The following is a 23,697-nucleotide window of genomic DNA, read 5'->3' on the forward strand; positions in this document are numbered from 1 at the left end:
CTGCTTCCAAATCATCTGGATTTCATAAAAAGTAACCACAATGCGGTTGAGAGTCAGGCAGCTTTTAACATCACAACATCTTTCAGGGTTAGAGCAACCAAATTCTGCACACAACCGCAAAAATCAGTACTGCCACTGATGCTCAACCACTCCCATCTCCCTAAAAATCAATGCCCCTCTGATGCTATTTGAGGCACAATTACAACAGTCTTTACTACAGAAAAATATGCAACATTACAACAGTGGTGGAGCAGCAGTTAGACTTTCTGGATAACACTGGACAACATGTATAATTTAAGCTTTTTAATCAGAATACAACTATTCATAGTTTCAAAAGATGTTGCAAGGTATTTTTTCTAACTCTTAATCATTTTAATAACCTCTTATAAACTCAAAACAGGTGTTTCATTACTAACATTTGTTTTCATTCATTGCATAGGCACACTTGTTCGTTACATGGTTTCTCAAAAGCTGTGACAAACATACCATTATTTATAATGTAAAATTACACAAGTCGAAGGGTAGGGCCAATTCTGAATCACATTTATAACTTTTTTTTGGGGTCAGAATAAGGTACCCAGTTAAAACATTAACACTGGAATTAAAAGAAAAGCTTTTGCTATTGTAGACTCTGATTAAGTGGAAAGAGGACCAAATATACTGCTTCTCAGTGACTGTATAAATGTTTTCATTCTTGTATTCCTTGCTTCACCCCTTCTTAACTTAACATGGGCTTGTGATCCCTTGTATTACAGACTGAACTCCACCATAAGGACAAGCAGGTCCAGCAAATGTCAGTGCAAATTCTGTTACTTTTCTTTACAACTTTAGGTTTGACCTAAACAGACTATCCTTTGAGATAGCAGAGTATTCTTTCTGTAGGAAAAAGTGACAATGGACTGTGCCACTAAAGTCTTTGTGTTCTTAATTAGTAAAAGTTCTGCAAGTTTTCCATTACGACTCCTTAACTTCCACGAATTTTAATTCCTTGAAACATGAAGTTCTGAATATATCGTATGAGCCCAGAAGAGATTTTTAATATTTTAAAAATATGACCTACTTCATACGTTATTTAAATTTGTCACTCTGATGTGAGGGGAAAAAAGTCGTTAACATTTTGGGGAGAGGGGAAGGGGGGAAGAAATGCAGAGTGAAAAGAATTTCATTTTCTTCACCAATCTGAGCATCTGCATACCTCCCTCTCTTCTCCAAAAATGCCTGTGATCTTGCATTATAGTCATCTTCTGACTGGCAAATGTTGATCAGTCCCTCCAGAGCTAATCAGTTTCACTCAATAAGTGAGAGAGGCACAGCACTCCCTTCCTCCTTTATGAATCAGAGAAGATTAGGGTTGAGAGAGACCTCAGGAGATCATCTAGTCCAACCCTCTGCTCAAAGCAGGACCAACCCCAACTAAATCATCCCAGCCAAGGCTTTGTCAAGCCTGACCTTAAAAACCTCTAAGGATGGAGGTTCCACCACCTCCCTAGGGAACCCATTCCAGGGTTTCACCACCCTCTTAGTGAAATAGTTTTTCCTATTATCCAACCTAGACCTCCCCACTGCAACTTCAGACCATTGCTCCTTGTTCTGTCATCTGCCACCACTGAGAACAGCCGAGCTCCGTTCTCTTTGGAACCCCCCTTCAGGTAGTTGAAGGCTGCTATCAAATCCCCCCTCACTCGTCTCTTCTGCAGACTAAATAAGCCCAGTTCCCTCAGCTTCTCCTCATAAATCGTGTGCCCTAGGCCCTTAATCATTTTTTTTGCCCTCCGCTGGACTCTCTCCAATTTGTCCACATCTCTTCTGTAGTGGGGGAACCAAAACTGGACACAATATTCCAGGTGTGGCCTCACCAGTGCCGAACAGAGGGGAATAATCAATTCCCTCGATCTGCTGGCAATGCTCCTACTAATGCAGCTCAACGTGCTGTTGGCCGCCTTGGCAACAAGGGCACACTGCTGACTCATATCCAGCTTCTCGTCGACTGTAATCCCCAGGTCCTTTTCTGCAGAACTGACCCTTAGAAAGTTGGTCCCCAGACTGTAGCAGTGCATGGGATTCTTCCATCTTAAGTGCAGAACTCTGCACTTGTCCTTGTTGAATCTCAGATTTATTTTGGCCCAATCCTCCAATTTGTCTAGGTCACTCTGGACCCTACCCCTACCCTCCAGCGTATCTACCTCTCCCTCCAGCTTAGTGTCATCTCCGAACTTGCTGAAGGTGCAATCTATCCCATCATCCAAATCATTAATGAAGATGTTGAATAAAACTGGCCCTAGGCCCCACCCCAGGGCACTCCGCTTGATACCAGCTGCCAACTAGACATCAAGCCGTTGATCACTACCTGTTGAGCCCGATGATCTAGTCAGCTTTCTATCCACCTTACAATCCATTCATCCAATCCATACTTTTTTAACTTGGTGGCAAGAATACTGTGGGAGACCGTAACAAAAGCTTTGCCAAAGTCAAGATATATCGCATCCACCACTTTCCCCCATATCCACAGAGCCAGTTATCTCATCATAGAAGGCAATCAGGTTGCTCATGCATGACTTGCCCTTGGTTGACTGTTCCTGCTCACCTTCCTCTCCTCCAACTGCTTCAAAATGAGTTCCTTAAGGACCTGCTCCATGATTTTTCCAGGGACTTAGGTCAGGCTGATCCGTCTGTAGTGCCCTGGATTCTCCTTCTTCCCTTTTTTAAAGATTGGCACTATATTTGCCTTTTTCCAATTGTCCAGGGTGATTGGAAATGAAATGAGTGCAGTTCTTTTGTCACTGAAGTCAGAAACAGAGCTGTATTCATAATTGAAACTTTAGCACTGGATGTATAAAAGCAGCTCCAGCACAGTAAATTGATACTTGCGTCATTTGTAACAGTGCCATCTACTGCCCAATCATTGTAATTTTCAGTTTTTATTGCCTTTTTTGAAGCACTCCTATTATCTACGGTCCCAAGAGTTCCACCTCTGGCACAGAGACAGGTCTTCATTTCTTACAATAAAATATAATTTTACATTATTATTTGAAAGTCAATCGTTTTTCCAATTTTGAAGATAAATATTGCAAAAATAATTTGCAAAATGTTAACAATGGCGTGCAAGTGTAACCGCCAAATTAATTCCACTCTGACACATGCCGTCTAAGTCTTTTTGGATATTCCATACATTTAAGAATTTCATTTCACAGCATAATTTTTTAGACCTGGCAAATTTCAAAAAAATATAATCTTTCTCCCCTCCTTGTTTTCTGCAGGGGGAAAAATGAACAAAAGAAAAAACAACAGCATTCTCCCCTCATTCCAGAATTTCAATTTCTGTATCAATGCAAAATATATGGCTGAAATCCACTGGAAAAACCAAGAGTCAATAGATAAGGGAAGTAACAGAAAATGAGAAAGCAAGTTCACTGCTACAGCTTCTCAAATACCATTTACCTACTTTGAATTGCTCTCTTCTACACAACCTTGGAAATTGCACTGCCTTTTTTGCACCTTTTATTACTTTTATGATAATACAGGAAAACTGAAAAAACAGCTCTAATAATCAATTCTCTGTTCTAAGCAACCACTTGAAAAATATCTCCATTCTATTTCTAGAACCATTTGATTCATCTTTCAATGAAAGATCATCTCTTGTATGCAGCCAATATTCTACTAGTTTCCTAAGTAGTCACATAACATAGGTTTCACTATTCATTTTGCTATTTGAAATATGCATTAGCTGGGCAAAAAATATTTTCTACATATCCATAGATTAACATCAGGATAAGGAGACAGAACATCTGCTTCTTACTAATTTTCACAGAGGTGAGAATTATTTTTTTAAGCATAAACTTTTTAAAACTTATTTCAACACTAGCCGGTAGCCCAGTTGTGTACTGCTGCTATAAATTAGGAGTATGCTTCCAGTGAAAACTGTATGCCCGACTGGGAAGTCAGTTCCAGTGGAAACTGCAATTTTCCCCATCTCATATCTCTGTTCCTCCTTACATGAGAAAGTTTTTTCATGCTAAATTAGGACTTCCCATTGATTTAATAAAACAGTTCCACTTCACATTTCCAATTCCATCTTGAGCAAACACTGAACTGAAATTCAGTTGGCAGTCAGAAGTCTGATGTGAAGATAAATTGTGGTACTCATCTCTTTAGAATATCAGGGTTGGAAGGGACCTCAGGAGGTCATCTAGTCCACCCCCCTGCTCAAGGCAGGACCAATCCCCAGACAGATTTTTGCCCCATAGCCCTAAATGGCTCCCTCAAGAATTGAGCTCACAACCCTGGGTTTAGCAGGCCAATGCTCAAACCACTACTCTCAATACTCATGTACTATTAGTCTTTCAGACTACTACTGTACTAACATGTCAATAGCACAACATTAAATTTTTTAGTCTCCATTTTTTCAGGTTTTGAGATTTTCTTGTAGTCATAAGAACATAAGAACATAGTCACAAGATGATCATTAGGTGTATAGTCCTGAAAGCTCTCCTCCCCCCAGATGGCAGAAAAAAAACATTAAAAATAAATAAAAAATAATCAAATCTACACCATCAAGCAGAAACATTCTGAAATATGCAAAATTTCAGCAAAAAGAATCTTTACAAGTACTCAATCATGTCTGACAGCTTAAAAACTGTCAGATAATAGCATCTTTAGGATGTAAACTCATTGGGACAAGGGATCATCTACTGCACAGCAAAAAGACACTGTCTCTTTATCTGTTTGTACATGGCCTACTCATGATTAGGGCTTTTGGGCACCAGTTATATAAATTATTAATAAATAAATCACACTAATATTTAAGGTGAAAATCAAGAGAAAGTTGTGTCTGCTACATAAAGCCCATATAACAGACTGACCTAGCCAATAGGTAGAGCCCTCCATCTGGTGGCTGGAGTAATATGTGCATTCTTTATGTTACCAGAGCCAAGATGAATCTATAGCCAGTACCCCTTATAAGGCAAACTTTCAAAAGGGAGCCTCTTAGATTCACAGATTGCAGGGCTGGAAGGGACCTCGAGAGGTCATCAAGTCCAGTCCCCTGCTGGCCCAGCTACTCTGCATATAGTATTTTAAAGAGCAATAAAATGAACTAACAAATTAAAATCACATAGGAACCTAATTTCAGGGCACAGAACAATAAGGTCTTGTCTTCACTACACAGAGTAGATAGAAATTTCCATTTACATACTTGAATCTTATTTTTCTATTAACTCATTTTTAAATTTTATGCATATAAAAATAACACTTCCATAAAAGCTGGCATTTATTACTCCTTATCCTAAAGAGATTCTGCTACTTTTCAGCAGTGAATCGGTTTTAATTATGTTTTCATACTCAGATCAAAACCAAAATATCCAAATACAAAGGGTTGGTAGCATCAATATTTAACTTTTTTTTTTTTAAAGTATGAATGTAATATATGAACAATTACTGTGCTATAATCAATATTAAGAGTACCAAATTCAATAATTAAATCCAAAAATTCATTACAGGACACAACTTCAATATTAAAATTTTCTGATTTAAATTGTTGTTTCTCTTACTTTGTTCATATTCTGTGTAGTTTGTAGATCAGCATTTCATAGCTAGGGACCTAGTAGGCTAAATATGGTATGCAATATATACTTTCCCGAGACATGTTTAAGGAAATGTTTAAGTAAAAAAGGTGTTGCTTGATGATTTTACTGCAATATGTTTTCATACCTTAGCAGCAACAATGCTTAGGCCCATTCCATTTTGTTTCTTTAATGTTACTGTGATGATTTCAGGTTCTTTCCTCAAAGGTTGAGCCTATCAAATACAAATGGGGGGCGGGGAGGGAGGGAACAAACATGTAAGTTTGCATTAACAGCAAAACTAAGCATGAAGATTTCTGCATAAAATAGTCTAAATCGATAAAACAAACAATGAATGATTGGATGGAATACCTGTTGAGACACAAAAACTCCTTTTAAAAATCATTTTCACTTTAAACATCTGTGACTCTTGATTAGTATTAATTTAGACAAAGGTTATCAGCATTAAATCTGTGCTCAGATCACTGCCAAAGGAAAGGTCAAAGTCCACCAAAAAATTTACCGAGGTCTAAGAGATCTACAATTCTAAAATAATTTAATAAAAATAAAAGCTGAAAACTAGTTAAATCATTTTATGATAACTGTGCTCTTTGAACCTTGTTTCAGTTTTTTTTAACCCAACCTCTAGAAAATAAAATTCATATGCAAAAATACTGGGGCAATTAATATTTTCAGAGCAGATTAAAACCTTTAAATACTTCACAAAAAAGTAAGCAAGATGTTTAAGTTTGAAAAAATCACAAGTGGATATTTGTAGTAGGTAATTTTCATGGTTTTTTCTGATGGTGCCAATACCCTCTTAGGTAATGTAGGTGACACTACAATCTTAAGTATATGAAGCCCATAGTAGTGTCCAAATGAAGCAAAACTCTGTCACTGCGGGTTTCATAAGACAAAAGTTAAGCAATTAAGGGAAAAAAAACACCATTGTGGTAAAGTTAACTGTTTTTTTTTAAAAAGCAAGGAAATTCTAAGTGAAGTCTACCCCAGCACTCTCGTGCCAAAGACTGCAGCAAAACATGTGCCTGCTCCCATTTTGATAGGAGTTTTTCCATTGATTTAAATTGGAACATAATCAGGTTTCAAGTCTATTAAAAATCCACTAGAGAGTGACAAATTTCTCCAAAAACATTATGTAGAGGAAAAAGTCACAAAACCCGGGGAACATATAGCTTTGTCAATGCTTCCATCTTTCAGCTTCTTTTCAAACAAAGGGTTAAAAACTAAGTCAAATCTTCAGAAGTATTTATTTTTATAATTTTACAGACTACCCACCAGGAGTAAAACTCTCAAAAAAATCGGTGTCTCAAAAAGATTTCATCACCTTCTCTAGAACCAAATTATGCACTTCATTATGGATGTCACAAAGTACAATTATTGTCAAAAAAGCAAATGGAAAAATGAGATCTACTTTGTGTGTGTAATTCAGGGTGATATTAGCTTACATTAGTGACAAATAGACAATGTGTTACTTGATTACTTCCTTTTTGGGACTGATCTCTAACTAGTCCAAGACTTCTGGGATATTGTCCCTCTGTTTCCAAATACTGGAGGCAGTTCAGGTTCGTCCACCTTAATTGTAATGTCTTACACTATATTCCACTATCTATTGGAAGACATTTCTAACTTTTGGCTTTGCTAGACAGGTTGTCCCAAAGAGCCTGAATACCATAAGGCTTGGATGAGCCTGCATTTATGGCATTATTTAATGAGAAGGCATGTGGTGTCATGGTCAGAGGTCTAATCCCGAAGAGCTGAAACACCTTGTTTCCTGTGGCTGTTATTCCTTTCTGTCCACACTCCTGTATAGTCTGAGATGGTGGAATGCCTACATGAGGCCAAAAGAGCCGTTTACCTTGTAGGAGCATCCAATGTATTTTAGGATTTATCACTGAGTAGCCAATCAATCAGATTCAAAGTATTAGGAACTGGGATATATGCAAACTCTATCCCATCTATTGAGATGATGGAGAGCAGACCCTTGCAATAGCTCCATTAGTGTTAATTGTATCACAAAGAGATATACCATCTAATAACTGGCACAGACAAATTCCTAGACAAGCCATCTAGTCTATTATCATTATTTGTGAACACTCTTGGAGGAGTAAGTGAGACCAAAGAGTAACATTTTGTACTAATAAAAGCAACTGCTATGGGTGAACTGAAGACTTGGCTGATGAAAGTGTCATATTGTAAGTCTCTGACAGGTCCACTAATATGAGGTGGTTTCCTAGAGAGATTACTGAGAGAGGAAGACAGTCTCCATCCTGACTTTTGTTTTCTTTGTCAACACCTTCAGCCTTTTGAGCGTACACAGCCCAGACTCCTCCGGAGCTTTTTCATATTATGAGGAATACAGAGCAGAACCTTGTTACCTTTTCTTGAGGGACAAGTTCTACTGCCCCTAGCTCTAGGGCCTACAAGATTTCCTTCAGGATGAGTTGATACTTTTTGTCACTGCTTGAGGTGAGGCGATGAAAAAATGGTGTGGAAGAATATGAAGCCCAAGAGAGTATGTCAGCTGAACTACGTCTTGTACCCACTTTTCTGATGCCTATTAGCACCAGATGTCTTAAATGAGGTATCATGCCCTCAAGTCCAGTTTAGAAACAAGGCAGGATGGGTCTCAGTAACAGTGACTGTCTGAATTGGAAGGAGATTTTTTTTCTTTACTACTAACTTAAATTTGGCATGGTTCTGAGGGGCTAAGCTTCTTTACGATATTGCAACCAGGATACTGTGGTTTAAAAAAAAAAACCAAAAAACAACTGACAATGAGGCTCCTAAAGGCAGTTTGGAAATACTGTCTACTGATGATTTCTACCATCCTGTCTGTAGGGTCTTTTGGGAAGGAATCCCTCTTAGCAGGAATTGCCATTTCCTTTGCCAGGGATGCCACTGCTGCATCAGCCTTAGAAAGGAAGATGTTTTGGGTTCAGGATTTCTTGAGTCCCGATCCCCCACTTTGGCCGGCACTTTATCATTCCATCCTAATGATTTCTTCAAAGCAGTTGAGTAGGGGATGGCAAATTCTGCTTTAATTCTGGTTTTCTTGATTTCATCATATTATATTTTTGGTAAACTAATGCAATTATAACAATGTCAAAATATTTAGGCTATGACACAAACTCCTCATTGAAGTAGTTCTGGTCTTTTACAAAAAGGTTAAATAAGTGTTTTTCAGACCGAGTCTTGTTGCCTAAGAGTGCTCCAACAAGCAAAATGAAAGCAAAAAAAACCCAACCAACCCAAGAATACATTTCCCAGACGATTTGGAAAAAACAGAAGAATGTGCTAGATTACTGAATATTCAATATTACTATTTAGTTGGTCACTGCTGGTTTACACAGCCCAAAGCAGAAAAGAATACACAAGTAAACAAACAACAGGTTGCCCTGTACATATAAATTAAAAATATACTTTCAAAATGAATCTTTTAATAGTATCTTTGCCTTCTGCTCCCCATTGAAAAATTGTTTACATTAGGATAGGGAAACACTGATATAAGCTGATCTTATAAAAATTTGTGGAAATGTTTCTTTTCTTTGCTAAGAAGCCACATAAACAGCAGTGAAATCTATTCTTTGCAATAAGGATAAAAACTGAGAACACAGAAAATATGGTTCACTGCAGATTAATGTTTATAGACTCTCGCTCTGAATTACCCAAAAATGAATACCTACTAGCTCAGCATTCTCGCGTAACAGGTGACTTTCATAGTCTGCACCTTCAAAATACATTGTCCAAGTGCCTGGTGAACGCGGATGAGGTGTCAGCCTGCAAAAGCCTAGAGGGGAAAAAAAGCACAAGTGAACATGTGCCACTCTCTTGAAAAATTAGCTGGTGAAACACAGCTAAAAATAAGTTTTGCTGGTGCATTACTACCATACAGCAATATTTATCCTCATCTGTTAAAATGTTTTGAATGGTGTATGCTGAACAAAAGATTACAGGCATGTAAGAATTTCACACTCAAGTACAATTGCCACCACAACCTTACAGTTCTTTATAGCATCTTCCACCGGAGGAACCAAATGTGCTTAGCAAACATTATGGGGTCATATATGACTCCTTTGAGCTTAAAGTGTTCTATGGAGAGAGGACTAGCTGTGTAACCCAAGCAGCAGTTCTTGGTAGCCTTTGAAAGACTTGGTAGAACACAAAAGGAGACACTCAGCCCTTTTCCCCTCCTCTTTCAGATTATGAACATTCTCCCAATTTTCCTTCATGCCATGTTTCTCTCCTGTCTTTCCTGTTGTTTTTCATTTCTGCAGGATCTGAAGTGATAGCACTTTACAAAAGGAAGGCCCACACAGGGAACATTTCTCTCTTTCTACAGGTCCACGTATAAAGACCTTGATGTAGGTGCTTACTAAACACACATTGCCAACACAGATGCTCACTTCAATTATTTAGAAGCCTGAAATAAACATGCATTATGCCAAGGGGATTCACAAAGTCATATGAAAGTAAAATTCAGTAAAGTATATAAAAGTTTTACATACCATGTGAGTGGGGTAAATTTAAATAATTTAATGAAAGTGTAAAGCAAAGGATAATGAAATAGGGATTGAACACTATTGTGATTGAGGAAAAAACAATAAATACCTCTAAAGATACCTCAAGTTCTACATTTACTATACTAGAGGGAAAACAACATTAATATACAGTTTAATAGTAGCAGGACTGACCTCTCTGGCATAGTGGATCTAAAAATTCTTGTAAACCACTTGGAATGTTTCTGACAACATCACATGAATAGCCATCTTCTGGCAAAAGAAAAGGCAGCTGTAGATCAGGATCCTCTTCTAGCTGGACTTCTCTGCCATCACTACGAGCTAGTTCGTCAGCTGTATTTTCTGCAACAGCCACTACGTTCTCTATCAACTCCTGGACATAAGACAAAAGGACATTATTATGTTTAAAGGGCTAAATTAATTCCACTATATACACATACACACATATACATACATACACATACACATACATACACATACACATACACACAAAAAGAGAACTTGATGATTGCATCATTAAGCAGCCAAAATTCAGGAAATTACAAAGCTAAAGTTGCACATAAAACCTCAACTCTACCCCCATACACGTGCCTATATATTACAACACAAGCTTTATCAAATCCAGTATCATGCAACTTCATTCTCCAATGCTGTGTAGCATCTTCTAATCTCTTTTTTAACTTAAGTCAATACACCAATGAACATATATTAGACATTTTACATGAGGTCTGCATTTGAGAATTAGTATGTGATCATGTAATTAAAAACTATACTGTAATGCATACGCAGTCAAGTGCACATGGCAACCTTAATTTTGACATTTCTTGTCTTGGGTGTAACAAAGTAATATAATTTTTGTAAAATATTTTGTCCTCTTTTTACAAAAGAAAGATGGGGGAAAATGCATTAAAAGGGGCTGCTTATTCCAGAATATGAAAGCTCTAGTGGCTCACAAAAAAACTGATAAGGTACAATGCCATAATCTGGGACTAGTTAGCTATTTGCTACCAGAATGCCCTGTCCCACAGTTCTTAGAAGGTTCACTGGAGGGAGGGCCCTTATCCTGTACCACAGTAAATAAATCCAAAGGGGCCCATATCAGAAAAACTTTGGGAATAATCCAAGGTACATCAGAGTGATGCTCCCACTTGCATATATTACATAGTCCAAAGCAGCCCTTTGTATCTTGCAAAGTTTCATGTACAATTTCAGAACGCTTTTCACTGTGCAGCTAAGTTAGCAACATATGTATACACAGTGAGGTCTTCCTTAATTGAGCTTTTTATGAGTTTAGCAAAAGAAATTAAAAAAGCTAACAATTGTCTCAGTGTTCACTTTTCATCAGAATATTAAAAGAGAAGACCATCTCCATCCCCCAACTCTCTCTCTGGTTGCTTCGACTCTAGAGCTGTTCAAACACCACCACATTTTAAAAAATAAAGAAGACATTTTGTCTCTCTCTTCTTATACTCAATCTTCTAAAAGTGTCACTGCAGGTCAGAGAAACCTTGGAAAATTTTAACCTGAAATGTGAATGTTTTGAGTGGGCAAGATGCTCCGCAGATACAGGTGTTTAAGAAGCAGATATAAAAGACCCCACCATGCTAAACATTCCTTAGTTCCTCTCCAAATCAGAAGAAATGACTAACACTCCAGAAGTACTGGAGCATAAGCTTTCGTGGGTGAATACATGCATCTGACGAAGTGGGTATTCACCCACGAAAGCTCATGCTCCAATACGTCTGTTAGTCTATCAGGTGCCACAGGACTCTGTTGCTTTTTATAGATCCAGACTAACATGGCTACCCCCCTGATATTTAACACTCCAAAGTAGAATGGAAGGAGGGGAGGTTAAATGGGGATATAATTTAATAATTGGAGATATACCAATCTCCTAGAACTGGAAGGGACCTCGAAAGCTCATTGAGTCCAGCCCCCTGCCTTCACTAGCAGGACCAAGTACTGATTTTTGCTCCAGATCCCTAAGTGGCCCCCTCAATGATTGAACTCACAACCCTGGGTTTAGCAGGCCAATGCTCAAACCACTGAGCTATCCCTCCCCACTTGTTACTCGCAAGTAAGTTTTTTCTTATGACTGCCTCTGCAGATCCCCACCGCAGTGGACCAACTTAATAGCAGTGATAATCCTGAGAATAGCTGAAGAGTGTGTGACTCTTACTAAGCATGGATGACCAAGTATCAGTACATAAAAAAGCCTTCTTTCTCTTCCAGCTCCCTAGTAAACAAAGTCCTTTCCACAATGATCCATGCATTTGTTATCTCCAGGCTGAATTACTGTAACTTACTGTATCTGAAGGTGAAAGTCAAGATCGAGTACAAGTTTCAGCTGGTACAGAATGTGGTTGCCTGCCTTCTCCATGGTTTAGGTTGCCATGAGCACATGAGACTGGTACTCGAGTCCTTATACTGCAGGGGTTCTCAAAACTTCATTGAACCGTGACCCACTTTTGACAACAAAATTTACTACACAACCCCAGGACGGGGGGAGGAAGGGGGGGGGAGACGACGGGACCAAAGCCTGAGCCCCCCCCGCCCCGGGCTGAGGGGGACAAAATCCGAACCCTGCCACCCTGGGTAGGGGGCTGAAGCCAAAGGGCTTCAACCACAGGAAGGGGGCCTGTAAGCTGAAGCCCGCCACCCAGAGCTGAAGTAGTTGAGCTTTGGTTTTGGCCCTGGGCAGTGGGGCTCAGGCTTCGGTCCCGGGCCCCAGCAAATCTAATACCAGCCCTGGCAACCCCATTAAAATGGGGTTGCGACCCACTTTGGGGTCCTGACCCACAGTTTGAAAACCTGTTATACTGGCTTCTAGTCAGCTTTCAATGCCAGTTTAAGGTTTTGGTCCTAATCTTCAAAGCAATTAATAGATCAAGCCCCAGTTCTAAATTATAGACCAAATTTTGATCTATGAACTGTTTTGACAGCTGTGCTTCTCTGGGACAACACAGATCACGACAAAGCACATGAAAATCTTCTTCAGCTATCCCTCGATATGAGGATGTCGTCTGCCAAGAGGGTTCACTGGTGAGTTTTTAAGTGGCTGAGGAGCCCCATTCTTGCACTGCAGATTTTCCCACGGAAGTGACAGGTGTAATGTTGGAGGAGACAATTGTTGGCTAGACTGTTATGCCCTTTCTTTCCTCCTTTGTTGCTTCTCTGTCTCATGAGCACATCTGTTCTCCTCAAAGCGAGCTGTGGCTTGGTGTATGGTGTGGCGTCACTGTGTTCTGTTCCATGCTAAGTACTCCCAGTTTGTTGGGTTGATGACTCCCTTTTTAAGATGTACTTTTAGTGTGTCTTTGAAATGCTTCCGCTGCCCTCTGCAAGCCCTTCTTCCCTGACTTAACTGAGAGACGAGTACTTGCTTCAGGAGGTGAGTGTCAGGCATACGTACACAGTGGCCAGTCCAGCGGAGTTGGTATTTCATGACTTGCGCTTCTATACTGCTCATGTTGGCTGCAGAGAGAATGCTGGCCTTAGTGTGGATGTTAGTGTGTCTGTCTTCCCAGTTGATCCTGAGAATCCTCCTGAGGCAGCACTGTTGGAACCACTACAGGCACTTGAGATGTAGTCCGTAGGTTACCCAGGTCTCGCACCCATAAAGTAGGGTGGGGATGACACCTGCCTTGTAAACCAAAATCTTGGTACCTGCTTGCAGATCCCTATAATTGAAGACTAATTTGAGTAGTCTTCCAAAGGATGTGCTGGCACAGCAGATCCTGTATTCAATCTCTGTGTCAATGCTAGCTGTTAGGGAGAGGTGGCTACCAAGGTATGGAAAATGGTCCAGGGGGTCTCCACTGATGGTGATTTGTGGAGTACAAAGAGTAGTTTGTGCAGGTGAGGGCTGATAGAGTACCTTGGTTTTCCTGATGTTGAGCGAGAGATCCAGGTTGTGATAGGCAACTGCAAAAAGATGTAGGGTGCTTTGCAGATTGCCTATTATAAAGTAACTACCAGCAAAGGTTGTTTAAAAAAAAAAGAAAAGAAAAGAAAAAAAGCATGCAGTGTTATTAATGCAAACATGATGATTTAATCAATTGTTTCCGGGTCTTTAACAGCAAATGAATGAATAAAAATTGATGGGTGAATCTTGCTTGTAAAATGGCAGTTTAAATTAAGCTATGTTCTGCAGTAAAGACGACTATGGAAAATAGTGTTTATTTTCAAATTTAGGCCATATTCACAGATTTTCAGTTGGCAGACATTTAAAATTATGCTGTAGAGTCAGCTCTACCCTAGTTACGAAGAATTTACAAACTGTTCAGTGCAGGAACACTACTAAACAAAAGGCACTTGCATATGCACACTAACATATTTGTTGCTGCTATTAAAATAAAATGTTTAGAACACTAAAAACATCACAAACTTTTACCTTTTTAATATGAAAAACCTTCTTAGGAGAAAAAGCTATCCTTGACTTATGGTTTATTCTAAGATCCTAGGGTATGTCTACACTGCGGGTGGGAGGTATGATTCCTAGCACAGGCAGACACACTTGAGCTAGCTCAGCTCAAGTTAGCACACTAAAAACACCAATGTGAATGTCGTGCCACGCATGGGCAGCAGGTTGTATGTATCCATTTGTTCATCTGAAGATGTTTCCAATAGCCTGTTCTGAAGGAATACGACTCAGATGAAGAATTTTCACCTACTCTTTAGAGAAAACAAAATATTTGAGCCTTTCATTTAATTTTTACAATAAAGATTTTAACACTATTACTACATCACCTATAAAAGTGATATTTAATCAATACATTATTTTACAGGCAAGTAGTGATTAAACTCTATAGCCAATGTATTTTCCTCAGAAATGTTGAACAATGCATTAAATGACTTACTGTTGGGATAAATGGTTCATCTGGAGCACAGTGATAATTCTGCAATAATGCTTGTAGTTGTAGAGAATTCAACTTAAAGCAGGTACTGTTAATATTTGGAATGTCATCATGTGAGTATTTATCCATGGTAAGTAATGTAGTTGCCTTTAAAAAAAACCAACACAGACTTAATTATAATTTAAGAATGGAATATAACCATAGTTCTTATTTATTTCACAGTTTCTTTTCATTTACAGAGAAGGCAGAGCAGAGGACACCATGCAGCAAGAAGCCAGAATTGCTGCAAAAGTGATGTAAACTTAATTTTCAAAATCCCTCTTCTCTTCTGCAACACAAATACTCTTCCTCTTAGTTCAGGAACCAAGGGAACCCTAAATTAGGTAACAGATTAATTTTCCTGCTACTATATCCATGCCATCTAATCAAACTCAGTGTAATAGGAAGAAACTGATTTAATTCTCTCGGGGAGATATTCAGTTCATTTTCAGTAAATGATTGCGCTAATATACAGAGAGGCTTTTACAAATCTACACACTGAACCAGGGTTCTAGAATACATTTACACAATTAAATCATGCTGAATATTTGAAAAAAAATTTACGAGGAGTACGTTTCACTGAGAAACGAGAACAACAATACTTACCTGCACTATCCTGCTTAGGTGGCAATCAGCAGCCAGCTCTAGGCCCTGTTTTTCTGCCCAGGCCTCTATATGGCCCAACTGCTGACGGATGATGGCTCCCCAGTAATGCGAACACAATCCTGAATCTGGGTCAGTAACCAATCTATTAAAAAGCCACATGTTGATAAAGTGGAAGAGCTGGGAGAAGAGCTGTATAGTCAGTGCAGCATTCACTCTACATCGTCGCAACAGGGACATAGCTCCAGTTAGTGTATGCAAGACATCATCTACAGAGACAAAGAAGAAAGTATTCATACACCTTAGTATTTAGGGTTTATCAAAACCGTCAGTTCAGGCATCCAAACTGAATTTTATATTGCTATTGAATACTATTACATGAATTATGAAAGACAATTTAGAACACTGTTCCAGAATGGCACCCACACACGTGATATGTGTTTATTCCCTAATATATTCCAAGAACTTATCAGCTGATAAAAATCTATTTTAAAAATAGAAAGCTAAGTGATTAAAGTTGAATCTTCATAGCATTTTATTAAGCTATACAATTACAGAAACCAACTAATTATACTCTTTAGATTCCAACACAAAATAAATACAGTAAAAAATTCTCGCAAGTTAGAGTTCCTATGCATAAAACACATTTAAGCTATTCCATACTAGTGATATAGTATGCTTTTTGACAGAAGACAAATAATTATTGGTTTTTCCACTTCTAACAGAATATAGACAAGGATTGTATTGTAAACCCAAATTAATATATAGCACATAAAATAGTTAAAATTACATAAATGTCCTCTTGCTCACAAATGTCTAGGGTGTTTTTTATTATTATTTTAGTTCCATCTTTCTACAACTACATTATAAATAGAAATTTTGCACTCCTCCTCCTAGCTTTAACTCAAACGGGTAACTAAAACAGTGCTAAAGATTTCCTGATAAGAAAGTTTATTAATAGTCTGTAGAGCATGTTTAGTTTTTCAGATGAAGAAACACTATCATTAATGCCCAAAGATGGTGGGAGTTGTTTGGGGGCAGGGGAGTTGTGTTATATTTTAAACACACATATGGAATTACTAGAACTTGAAGTTCTTATTAAATAAATCAGCCATACTATTTTCATCTTTGCTCAAAAATTTAAAAGTCATGTGATTGACAAAAATCATCCCCTAAATGTTTCAGTGCTAAAACCTATAACGTTACTTGAAAATATTTAGTACTTAAACACAGTGAATACCAGGATAGACTTTAATGTGGAAAATGCAATAGAGTCACATCTGACTGTATAGTGCAGACTCACATTATTACCTACTAAGCTTTATATAATTCAGATCTCAGAAAGACGTAAACATACCCTTTCGCTCCACAGTGCAGGTCACCATGTGAGACTATATTTACATTTTCAGTCAGATCAGAATATTGTACCTTTTCTTTGCATACAATATTGTAACTGTGATGACTACAAACATTTTTCCTGAGATGTTATTTGCCAGCGAAAGGTTATAAGCAAAGATCAAAATGAAGGTTGAATAGTTTTTAAATTGTAAAGAAGGGCTTTCCACACTTGAAGCTTTAATGTTCACTAATCAAAGCCTTTCCCTAGTTTCTCATTTTTCTTCACATTTGCTAGTTTGTAAATATTTTTTTAAATAAAAGCTTTTTTTTTTGCATAGTCCTCCTTCCTACAGCCCTACTTGATCCCAGTTAAAACAATGAAATTTCTTCTTGTTTCCATACAACCATTTTGTAATATCAAATGAAAAAACAATCTAGGGTTTTTATATGGCACCCATCTCCATAGCAACTGATTGTACTTCAGGATCATGCAAAAGAGGAAGCTGGACAATGACACAAACCCTTAATTCAAGCCAAATATCTGAGACAACAGTAAAGGAAATACAGAAACTGCTAGGTGAAAAACTGCTTTTTAATCAATATTTTTCTATTTTTTTTTAAATTCCTCAACACAGAAAAATGTTCTAATTTCAGAATAACGTTCAATCTTCTTACCCAAAAGATCTAAACTTTATATTTTACTTTAGAAGAATGTAAATATTTTTGTTCAAACCTGAGTATATTATTTAACATTTTTGTCAGTGGAAGACATACCAGTAAACGCTAATTATCTGGAATTCTATTACATGGATACACTCCCCACTTTCCAAAAGCTAATTTCTTTATCTACAACACTGATTAACCAAACATTTCAAGTGTTCTTCCCGAGACATTATCTAATGTGAGTTTACCTTTATTTTAAAGAGTATTTTTCATGTAAATTCCATCCCAAAGAATCTAGTCTATTATCCCTATAGAGTGGATTTACACACAACTAAGGTGTGAGAACATGTAAATTTCACATCTATGGTAAAATAGACCAACTCAATCCATTAACAGTGGCTATAGACCAGGTGTGGGCAAACTACAGCCCGGGGGCCACCGTCGGCCCCTCAGACGTTTTAATCTGGCTCCTGATGGGGAGCAAGGTCCGGGGCTTGCCCTGCTACACACGTTCCATGGCTCTGCGTGGCTCCTGGAAGCATAGGGGCAGGGTAGGGGCAGCCAGGGGGCTCGGCACACTGCCCCTACCCCAAGTGCCACCGCTGCAGCTCCCACTGGCCGGGAACCGTAAGCATTCATAGTCCGCCATACAATTTCCATATCCAGATGTGGCCCTCAGGCCAAAAAGTTTGCCCACCCCTGCTATAGACTATTGATTTAATAGCAAGACAAAAAGACCAAGCAAGTCTAACCTATTTTAGGCCTCTGAGGATTATTTTCGTCTGGATCATCAAGGAATGCTGGCATGTAATTGTTAAGCTCTGACTGAAGACAGTGAACTAAATATCTGAAAAAGAACACAGTTCTGATTATCCAATAAAAGAAATTTTGCATTACTTACATGGAATCTGTTATCTGAAATATATACTGGACCCCCATATTAATTATTTAAATCTGGAGCTATTACTAGCAATAAACACCGACATTGTTAGGAAACAGGTGCCAATTTGGTTAATCTCTGTGGAGTTGCCCCAATATAATGCAATTCTGGAAGGAGCTCAAGAGTAACATTCACTTTTTTATGTCATCTGACATTTGTACTTAAAGGAGTACACATTCTGAGATTAGTAGGTACCATAAGGAACCATGATTATTCGAAGAAGCAATAGCTATACAGAACCCTGATAGTGACTAAAAAACAAGTTCTTCAGTGGAAATAAAAATCCAGTCCAATGACTGAGGAATGGTATACTGATATGGCTGCACTGCTAGTGATATAAAGGATCTTTAATAAAAATTGTATAGATTAGTTCACTGATATATGGGCAGACTTTATAGAAACAGCAGAATGAACTGTAGGTCAGTTTATGACTCCTTCCTGTGCCTTCACCTCACTTCCTCCCCCACTTCTTCAGTTTCTTTCTATTACCTCATATTTTTATTCCCTTTTGTGTCTATATTTCATCTTGTATGTAAAAGTTAATACAACTGAAAATTTTATCCTCCATATGGTCATTTCTGCTACTTTTTAAAAATGTTACATAAAAATTAAAACATTTTTGCAGCATGTACATGTTAATTACGCATCTTATTTTTCATACTTCCAAAGTAAAAAAGTATAAGCAACCTGCTGTAAAAATTATAAAATGTCTAACTCAGTCTTATGCTTATGACTATATCTGAACCAAAATAATGCTCCTTGAAATGATGCAGTTTGACCAAAATCTAACAAATTTTCTAGAAACATGCAACTAATAATTCAGCAAGCATTAAGAAACAGAGGAGATTCTTTGGACATCTGAGACTGAAACTTTCAAATACTCATGTATGTGAATGTCATGAATGAACTTAATTAAAGGGAGTTTTTGTCAGGCTAAAATTGGCCCATAATTTAAGTTTTGTGAAAATACATAAAAATTTAGACCATTTTTTTTAAAAATTCCAGTGAAAGTATTGTAAAAGAACAATGTCTAAGTATTTACAATCCAAACATTCTAGCACTGAGCTAGCATATGAGAACCTGATATTGTGTAGCTTTTTATATTGTTTATTCTTTGCATTTCACTCACCTTGGAGAAACCAAGAGAAAAGTACACTTGATTTTTAAAATACTTTCCGTTTTATATTAATGATTTTTTTTCCTAAACATGGTGTTTCAGCCAGAGAGTTTTTCATTCATAACATAATTTTTGTGTGTTGCAGAATGCTAAAATTCAAACCCAACTATTTGATTGGAATCAAGCTGTAATATTTTCCTCAAGTCTTTATGTAATGATATTTTATGGCTTCCTTAAATAAAGTACGACATCCCTATCTTCTTGTTCCATCTTAAAACATTTCTAATAATGGTAAGTACCTGATTTTTAAAAATTTCATTGCAAAATAATTTCAACATGTTCTGGTACACTTTTTGATGATACCACTGAATGAACACTTTAAGAGCAGACAATTTTTTATGTTGCTAATATTTCATACAGTTGTGTAGTGGTAAAACGTGGATAAACTAAACTAAACTCCATATTCCCCATATCAGAAGTGGGTAAATTCTGTTCACCTGCATTTACTATCGACTACACTACTGTATTCATGTGTCAAAAATGAAAAAGAAAATATTCAAGTTATATGAAGTTAGTACTAGTCTCCTGGAAGCTTAGAAGTTACAATGGGAGGATAAAATATATCCCAAAAGATGGTGACTGTATGTGAATAACTCTTGTAGTTAGAACCAATTAAGCTATGGGGGGGGGGGGAAAAAAAGGTAATTCTTTCTCAGTCATAAAAAAATTGTACAATATGCAAGCTAATGTATGAAGACAACAAAGTGACTTGGAAGATTTGTACTCAAGCATTTCGAGCCAGTAATGCAAAACACAGATCTAGGAGAAATTCTAGCTTGACTGAACAACCACTAAGCAACTTATGTTTAATATCAATCTACACAGTTGATTGTTATAAGTTGCTATTCCAGGCATAATTACTTACCTGTAGTAACTGCTATCTGAAAATAATGTTCTGCATGGATCCATTTTCATGGGTCTGATGTCTTTGCCCACAAATCAGAGACTATACTAGGTAATGGCAAAGTTTAGAATCCCACAGATAAGGTCACGTTCCACAACTGAATACAAATATACTCACTCTCTAGCCCCACGACATCAGGCTCTCCCCCCTTAAAATAATGTGGTACATCACCACCTGATCTGCCAGACATGCCTTCCTAACCCTAAAGCCAATCTTAAGAAAAAGAAACCCTTCCCTCCAAACTAAACTTTGAATATTTAATGCTGTTGTAAAATCTTTCTTACTATTTGGTGCTAAAACTTGAAAACTCATTCAGACCTTATCTACACTCACAGGTTATTTGAGCAACTATCTTAGACATCAGATGGCCATAAAGGGGGAAGAAACCCCCCCACCAATGAAGAGCTTTGGAGGAGGATCAAACAAATACATAGTACAGGAAATTATGGAACGAAATAGCTCCAGCCATTATGATGGGCTAATACAATGCGTAGCTGCCACTGATTAATCCACAACCAACCTGAGGATTAAGCTATATGGCTGCAGATGCTGACCAAAATGTCAAAAACAAGTATGTAGTTAATAGCACATTTGATTGGTATTTCAACATTTTCATGATCAGATGTGTAAAAATTTGGTTAGCTACCGCACAACATTATAAAAAGATACGTATATCGATTTAAACAAATAGAGTTAGCACCTAACCATTCAGGACAGGATCTCTGTAGAATTTGCTTAGCAAGGAACACAAGAAAGTGATGCAATTTACATTCTCACTACAGCCCAAATGATCCACCTCATAAAATAACTAACTTCTTGTCCACTCCCTATGCATTTCTTTAACTGGTTTCAATACAGCTCAAGAATCATGACATCTAGACCTTGGAAAAAGTGCACAGCACTTTTCAAAAGTATAGAAATAAAGCCTAATATTTCCATATGGCAAATATACAAAAGAAACAAAATTCTGATGCCCTTACTTGAAAGCCATTTGAACCAAATGTGCCAGAACATCTTGCGCATCTAAAGTAATTCGGCTAAGGTCACGGTCTTGCTTAATGAAGTTGAGCAATTCAGATGCATTTGCCATCCAAAAGGCAAGTGCCCCAGCAATATTCTTCTGCTTCTGTAAGTAAAAAGAGAAGTAGCAAACAATATAGGGCAGGTCCTTTCTGATCAGAAATGATTAGATTAAGAGCTCCAAAGATAGACCAGTACATTTCCCATTTCAAACATACCTCAGATACCAGATATTTGCAAAATATTTTTCTATATATAACAAATGATAATACTGCAATTCTTCCAACAAATAAGTTACATTTTAAATATATACAGTATTTACAAAATTCTGTCCAGTTGCCATTAGTGAAATCGATGGAATAATGGCATTAGCATCTAGTTATGCAATGCTAAAAGATTAGCTGAATGCATTATCTGGTAATCTGCGTGTGCGTAAGCACATATTAGCTGTTACCCACTGCCACCCTGATACTGCTAGTCACTGGCTTTGACACCAGGCAGCTCAGTATCGAGTACTGATCTATCTCACCATCTCCCGACCACAAATGCCAGGCTAGGCAACCTCAGATGAGATCCAAAGAATAGGAACCACAGACACAAAAAAAAGAAATAAAGGGAAGAAAAAGAACTTTGGTCATTTCATATCCACACTGAAGTGCGTTAAGCAGAAATTATGGAATGCCGATAAAGGTTGCACAGTCAAAAAGAATTTTAGTACTGCATGTTCCAGTTGCTGAATGAGTGTTATGAACTGTTCAGTCCAGCTGTTTGAGTATTGTATTTTGACATGGAAGCAGCATGAGAAACTGAGCTAAGCCAACATAGCTAGGATCAGTTCCCAGCAGTATATCCTACCTGATCAACCTGGTCTACCTCCTGGAGAAAAACGGACGAAGGAAATCAAACAGAATAGAAGAAAGAAACTTGTGAACAATCATGGTAGTTTTAGAAATCAGACACTAAATATGAAGGTATAACACTTATGTTCACAGATACACCTAAATATATTTCATCAATGGCTCTGACACAACTGAGACCACTTATATTTTAGGTAGACCCAGTAATATGACAGCAAAGAACCAAAGTGCCAATTAGTTCAAGGAATGCCCTTGAACCACAGGCTGTTTCAGAGTCAGTGCAACACAGACTTCCTGCAGAGCATCTGCCAAGTCTCTCTGTAGCAGCATGAAAGCTAATTCCAGAGAGCTTGCCCACACTACTGAAATGAAGACAATGTACAAACACAAACAGGGACAAAAGGAAAAAAGTAAAAAATAAAATACAAAGTGGGGAACAGATTAATACATGGTTTTCAATTTAAAACAATGGTTTGAGGTTTTTTTAAACACAATGAAAAATACTGAGTCAAATAAAATATTGCACTAAACTTAAAGTTCTGCAACATGCAACCTACACTAACTATATTTTGCCTTCTGCTATTCCAATATAGATTTTACTTCATTACTCGACTTTTTCAGACCCTTCCATAAAAGTACTCCCCATCACATGAAATCTTAATATTTTGTGCTGTTTATTGTTTCTACCACCAAAGATTCTGAAAATACTTGACAACATTTTAAGAGTAGCTTTTGGAAATTACACTAGAAGTCTCAAGTCTCTTTATAATTCTTATAGGCAAAAATCAGAATTTTGACCAGTATCTCCTCTTCTCAGTCCCTGGCACAGATGTTTGTGTGCTTTCCTCCTCTAGTTTCTCCATTTGGCTCCAGTGATCTCATCCCATCTACTTCTCTTGCCCCACTCACTGTACAAATACTCTCTAGACTGCCTCTCCTCCAACTGCATCATGTATATCCCTCCAAAACCAGCTTCCACCAATGGCTCTCAAAGTCTCCAATGAACTCTTTCTGCTCCAAGCTCAGAGTTAGCATACTCTGTCTTTATCCTCCTTAACCATGCTCCTCCTGAAATCTTGCCCCCCCCCCCCACTTGGCTACCATGACTGTCCTTTCCTGGTTCTTTTTCTACCTCTGCAATCACTCGTTCAGAGGATTATCCCCATCCTCCCTCTTCTGTGGTGGGGAGAGGGGTGGTTTACAC

General features: G+C 37.9%; 1 protein-coding gene across 15 annotated transcripts in view; it reads right to left on the minus strand.

Annotated features, from left to right (window-relative positions):
• Nucleotides 1-23,697, minus strand: part of AFDN (afadin, adherens junction formation factor) — a 187,852-nt gene that overhangs the window by 44,837 nt on the left and 119,318 nt on the right. For 8 of the 15 annotated variants that reach the window (XM_039528919.1, XM_039528923.1, XM_039528908.1 and 5 more), the window contains 8 exons: nucleotides 22,492-22,512; nucleotides 21,597-21,742; nucleotides 18,348-18,442; nucleotides 15,598-15,863; nucleotides 14,956-15,099; nucleotides 10,271-10,469; nucleotides 9,263-9,366; nucleotides 5,707-5,793 (listed from right to left, as the gene is read on the minus strand). In XM_039528919.1, the coding sequence (XP_039384853.1) occupies nucleotides 5,707-5,793; nucleotides 9,263-9,366; nucleotides 10,271-10,469; nucleotides 14,956-15,099; nucleotides 15,598-15,863; nucleotides 18,348-18,442; nucleotides 21,597-21,742; nucleotides 22,492-22,512 (1,062 nt within the window). The remainder of the gene's footprint in view (nucleotides 1-5,706; nucleotides 5,794-9,262; nucleotides 9,367-10,270; nucleotides 10,470-14,955; nucleotides 15,100-15,597; nucleotides 15,864-18,347; nucleotides 18,443-21,596; nucleotides 21,743-22,491; nucleotides 22,513-23,697) is intronic. The other 7 variants (XM_039528922.1, XM_039528921.1, XM_039528913.1 and 4 more) reach the window with 1 other exon arrangement.

Source organism: Mauremys reevesii, linkage group 3 (assembly GCF_016161935.1).
Source record: "Mauremys reevesii isolate NIE-2019 linkage group 3, ASM1616193v1, whole genome shotgun sequence".
NCBI lineage: Eukaryota > Metazoa > Chordata > Testudines > Geoemydidae > Mauremys > Mauremys reevesii.